The 6,000-nt window shown below is 38.6% G+C and overlaps 1 protein-coding gene across 2 annotated transcripts in view; it reads right to left on the bottom strand.

Annotated features, from left to right (window-relative positions):
* Positions 1–1,001: 1,001 nt before the first annotated feature.
* GUCA1C (guanylate cyclase activator 1C) overlaps positions 1,002–6,000 on the bottom strand; it is a 40,462-nt gene continuing 35,463 nt past the window's right edge. Inside the window, exon 4 of one of the 2 annotated variants that reach the window (XM_042031569.1) lies at positions 1,002–3,519. In XM_042031569.1, the coding sequence (XP_041887503.1) occupies positions 3,389–3,519 (131 nt within the window). In that variant the 3' untranslated portion in view covers positions 1,002–3,388. The remainder of the gene's footprint in view (positions 3,520–6,000) is intronic. The other variant, XM_042031570.1, reaches the window with a different exon arrangement.

Raw genomic sequence — 6,000 nt, 5'->3', positions numbered from 1 at the left:
TAGCTGTTCTCAGTGCACATCTGTCTTTAATTAAAGCCTGATGATGATGCAGGCAGTCCAGCTTCTCCAGACAGTCACAGCTGGAATCTGCATCAATCTTGTTGACAAAAGACACTTCTTGAGAGCATGTGCTTTAATGTCTTTTCTTCTAAGCAAAACCACCCTGTGGACTCAGGCAGCCCTCAGGATCATCAGGTCAGCAATGCCCTAAACCTCTGAAGTGCTTGCTAAGGTGTGTACGTAACATGCACTAACAGTGGTCTTTCTTTTTCCTTTTCTGCTCTCTGTTCAACCAGCACTAGGCATTCTGATAGTCAGGTCAACTTACAGTATACCTTTGTGACTATAAATCGCCTCCAGAATGATGAGTTGCAGCTTCATGTTGTTTCAGAACAAGGTTTTGGGAGGAGGGGTCGCACTTGACAGGTTTTCCATGTGTCACCTGATTTCACTGATACACTTGACAAGCAGCTGACAAGTTTAGGTAGAAGTTATGGCCATATCGCATTTATCTCAAGCAGCTGTTTATCAAATTGTGTTTAAGTCATCAAAGGAAATGTATGTTAATCAACTTCCAAAAAAATTAGATAGAATCTTATGTATAGTTGCAAATGTGGAGTTCCTGTAGATAAATAATTTTTGAAATGATGTGCCACGGTGTTTACATTAAAATACACAAATATTTGCTTCTTAATTACACAGGTTTCTGCTAAATGATTTTAGATTAGTGTAGGAAATGAGCATTTCAACTACACCTTCTTAATTTGGTCTAACAAAATTTGGCCAAGAATTTCCTTACACACATCGTTTTTTAATGCAACACAGAACTGGTAATTCACTTCATATAATTACAGTTACACAGAAAAATTAGGTGAATTTAAATGGAAATAGTCTTTTTAAAATACACTTATAAAAAAAAGGAGTCAGTGTACATAGATAATAGCTACTTTTCCAAGCCTATCACTTCATTAGTTTAAAACCAAAAATCCCAAACACAGCTGTTTCCATATGCCCAATCTACTTAGATTGGACCATTTTATTTTAAGTATTGTAAAACCAGTTCTGAAGGACACCACCCTCCTAGGCTCTAAATACAAAAGCATTAGACTAAGAAAAGTGACTTTCTGAAGTCTGGATGTGAGAAAACTGACAGTGACGTATTTATGTGTCAAAGATGAATAAATACAAGAACTTAAAATTCAAAGCACCAGCAATCTCATACATAATTTTATTTTTTTTTTTTATTAAGGACATAAAAGATTCAAATGTCAGAACTATAATGTCAGAACTGTTTATAATGTCAAGTAATGCATGTTGCATATTCTTTCTCTATTCCATTGATCAACCAGAACCTGGGATAATAATTGTAGATGATGGAGTATATTTCATGTGCAAATGGTCATGGATTTGAAGTGAATTTGGAAGAAAAACACTTTTGTATTGAAGTCTTAATAACGGTTTTGTTCAACCTGCACCAATCCTTGCACTACTTATTTTGCATAATACTAATGTTTCTAACAATAATTAGTGTGATGCCTGCAGGGCATTGTCAGGCAAGGAGAACTTAGTCTTATGATATAATATAGTAATTTTGTTACAGACTTGAGAGAGAATCAATTGTGATAGAACCAGAAAGAATTACAGTTTTCCCTTTGCAGACATTTCATGCCATTCCATTTCAGCTCGTAGAATTAATCTTGTTATTTACAAAGTAACATTGTGTTGTTTTGAGCCTGGTTTCCTAAAAAAAAGAAGAATATGTGATCATGCCATCTGCAAATGCCTTCCCTGCACTCCTGGCTACCACCTTCAGAGATAATTGCAAGCCAGTTTGACAGGAGGTAGAAGTCTCAGAAAGACTCAATTGCTGAAAGCTTTCACCCAGGTATTTGGGCAGGGCAAACAGACCTAAATTAGTCAGGGAAAGGCTGTCTGTTTTGCAGAAGTACAAGTTACCCTATACCTCTTACCTTTTGTCTCATGCAGCCATGGCAAAGAGTTCAGTAAAAACACTGTTTTGCAAAGGAGGACATACAAGTCAAAGGATGCAAATCTCTGGGAGTGCTTACAGAATGATTCGGTTTTTGCTATTCTTTGAACTTCTAACTTTGCATTACAAAGATAACAGAATTTAATTCCACCACTTTAATAAAAGGTTAATTTGAAAGAACAGTGGCTGAGCTCTGGAAAAAACATCAAAATAGCACATTATTTTAACTTACAAATGTAATAAAATCAAGAGTAGTAGAGAGCTTGTTAAGGAGGATACACATCTTTGGAATATCAAGCTAACTGAGGTGTTTCCCAGAGAACTTAACCCAACTTTGAGTACTGATTAGAGCAAATGTTAGGTTAATACAAAGCAGGCTTTGTTCTTAATTCATGTGGATAGAACCAAGTCCTACCCAAAAGCTTGTGTCCACACTTTAGATAGTAGGTTAAAGAACACATTATTAAAAAAAAAAAATTATTAACTTTGTGTCTTCTAGAAAAGTTGCAGTTTGTGTTATATTCATTATTCTATTGATTAATCTGAACAGAAGAGGATGTGCTGGTTTCAGTTTGGATAGTGGTAATTTTCTTCATAGTAGCTGGTGTGAGGCTGTGTTTTGGATTTGTGACCAAAACAATATTGCTAAAACCAAGAAGTTTTCATTACTGCTGAGAAGCATTTGCACAGTGACAAGTCCTTTTCTGCCTCTCACCCCACCCCACACCGAGTGGGCTGGACATGTACAAGGAGTTGTGAGGGGACAGAGCCAGGACAGCTGACCCCAAGTGACCACAGGGATATCCCATACTATGTGGAGTCACGCTCTGCTGTGTGAGAAGAAGGAGGGGAGGGGATGTTCAAAGTGATGGCATTTGTCTTCTCAAGTCACCCTTATGCTTGATGGATCCGTGCTTTCCATGGAGATGGCTGAACATCTGCCTGCCTGTGGGAAATGGTGAATTAATTCCTTGCTCTGCTTTGCTTGCGTGCCTCTTCTTTCTGTATTAAACTGTCTTTATCTCAGCCCACAAGTTATCTCACTTTCACTCTTCCAATTCTCTTCTGAATCCCACTAGAGTGGAGTGAGTGAGCAGCTAGCCAGGGTTTGACCACAACATGTTCACAGAGCCCAATTAAGTTACTTTTACTGCATTAAATACTTTTTCTATTATATGCAGGCAAAGTTCTTTTTTTTTTTCCTGTGTCTGCCACAGTCATTAGCAAGGGAAAGAATAAAGAAAATAAAAGGAGATATATGAAGAGTGAAAACTGTTACTCCTGGAGAAGGCTGCTCAGTATTGCCTGGGCAGGCTTTGACAACATCAAGCTCTCTGAATAGATCAAATATTTCTTCTTGAAATGATGACACAGAGACCACCTCCATGACTGGATCCTTCAGACGCTGTTTCTCCTCCCGTTCTGTATGACTTTGAGTACGTTGGAAAGGTCAAAACTTTTTGTAATCAATTCCATTAGGTCCTCATCTCTTTCCACACCATTGATAAACTCTTCTAAAGTCAGCTCCCCTAAAAGAAAGTCAGATACTCCTTAGAAACTGAGAAACCAAGCAATCTCTCTAGCCAACACAAGACCATTCATGGGGGATTGAATCCCTTGTGAAAGTTGCTGATAGGCAAATGCAGGTAGAGTATTTGCTAATGTTTTCTCACTTTGCATCAGTCAGGTCCTAGAACTCAGACTCACTTGTTTTTCTGTTAAAACAGGTCAAACACAGCTTTCAGTGAAGTCTGAGACAATTATAAGTGCTCATAAATGTGTGTAAAGGGGCACTAATGAAGCCTGTACTAGGGCTGAATTTAGGTGTACTGGCCACTTCTCTCTGAGCTAACTGGAATTTATCTTAGAGCTGGTTTTAACAGAGATTAGGGTGTGCTTTGCTAAGGATTACTGGGCATAGTCCCTGTGTTGACTAGTAGGATTATTTAGAGCCATGATCAGATGTAGGAAAAAAAAAAAAAGAAAAGAAAAAAAAAAAGAAAAGAAAAAAGAAAAAAAAAAAATCAGCTAAGTGGCTTGATAGATAAATTCTTCCAAGAAGTGAAATGGCCATTTAGAGTGTGATTTTTTGGGCTCATATCAAAATCAGCTAATAACTTGGTAGTTCCAAGACAACGATAAAATCTCTTTCATTGAAGAGTAGGGATATTGTTTAGTGTTATTCCTGCTTTTTTCCCGGTCAGCAAAGCCAGTTCTAGGCATGTGTCTGTTTGCATAGTACACAGAAATGTACACAACTCTCTTTCTAGGGGTTATTCCAGTGATGCTGCTTTGAGAAGAGGAATAAAGCTTGGTTTAATAAGAAGAGCCAGATTCTTTCTTCTGAGAATGGTTTAAAGTTTCTTATTAAATTCACAACAATGAATGGTTTCTCAGTAAAGTAAGAAATTACAAGGGCCAGGCAAAGAGGAAAATAGCGGGATGAGGGCCCCAGGGTGCAGGGGAGCAGCAATTCAAGTCTGTCTGCTGAATGCCTAGCTGGCTGACTTTTGGCTGGTTTCAGATGTAAGTACTCCTTGTAGGGGTTTTTTTGTGTCTTGGTTTTTGTCCATGGCAGCCTTGGAAACTTCATCTGATATGAAAAAGGAAAATTATCAGCATTCAAAAAATGTGAAAACCACTTTCCTAGCCATGGTCAGTAAAGGTTGCTTTCTGTTTAGTCACTATGTCCTTGCTGCACTGGTGACAGGCTCATTTAAAGAGGAAGGTCATCATTTGACAGAAGTCCTGGTTCTCAGGCTTCACTGAAAGTACTAAGACCCTCTCCAGGAGCTTGCCTACAGAGCCCTGAGGAAGTTTGTACTTCTTTTTTCAATAACAGTGGCCTTAAATAATCATTCCACAAGCATAGACAGAACAAGCCATCTCTGTACACTTGCATGCATCATCCTGCTTCGGCACTCATCCACTCACTTCCTCTGAACTCTCCTCCTATCCCAGGTACTCCTCTAGTTCCCCTCTCCTTCCCTTTGTATTGCCTTTGATACAGGTCTTTGGGTGGATGAGGTTCCTGGACTCATCATGTGGACATGCTGCACCATTTTCCTGCTCATTCACGTCAACTGGTTATGGATTGCCTCCTCTTGATCCCAAGCTGTACATTTTGAAGTACCAATAGCCATCTGCAGGCATACAAACCACACTGTAGTTGCCAGATGTTTGTTACACTGCAGCCCAGACTCACTGCTGCTGTGACGGGCCTCAGGTTTCCGTGAGATAATGAAAATAAATTGCAAAACAAACAGGAGATTGTTTGAAGAATTGTTCTTTACAACCCATGGGATTATTTATTGTATATTAATGTAAGGAATAACTTTGCAATTTATTTGTCTGTTTGCACTTTTCTTTAGTAAGCTACAGGGAGGTAGCATAGTTGAAGCTAGACTTGGTAAAACTTGGCCCATTCCTCAGGCTGAGCTAGTCCTGTTGCTTTCCAGCAATTTAAAAAACTAAGAAACTATGGGAAACAGTTTGAAAGGGAACTACTGTGAAGATAATCCTGAATATGTGATGTTCTGGCTTTCCCTTGCTAAAATGTATGACACAAAAGTTATTTTTTCAGCTGATGGTCTAGCTCAGATACAATTATTACTTGCAGTAAATGTATGGCCAAAACCGTGAATAATCATAGAATTTGGGCTAGATTTTGACTTTGTTATTTGGACTCCTTTCATAATTTGTCTTCACCCAAAGACTGGGCCAAGGAGGTGGGTCAAAAACATCCTCCACTAGTGCATCCTCCACATGCATCACAAGACCACTGTTCATACTCTGATTATATACAGCAAACAACTTTTTAAAAGAGTAACCTCAATATACTAAATAAGACCATAAAAATGCCCCTCCCTTTGCCAAACTGCTGAAAATTCCTGTCTGTGACCTGACTTCACTCTGTTTTGCTTTCCGAATATTCCTAATTTATCAATGATCACAGCAATTGGTGTAAAACATAGTTGCCGGTGGAAGGAGGATCTTCATGATTGGAAGTA

The sequence above is a fragment of the Corvus kubaryi genome, unplaced genomic scaffold, assembly GCF_017639235.1.
Source record: "Corvus kubaryi isolate FWS band 111438036 unplaced genomic scaffold, C.kubaryi_AGA036_p1.0 37341, whole genome shotgun sequence".
In the NCBI taxonomy this organism is placed as follows: domain Eukaryota; kingdom Metazoa; phylum Chordata; class Aves; order Passeriformes; family Corvidae; genus Corvus; species Corvus kubaryi.
The sequence above is the reverse complement of the archived record's forward strand: the minus strand, read 5'-3'. Positions and strand labels throughout refer to the sequence as shown.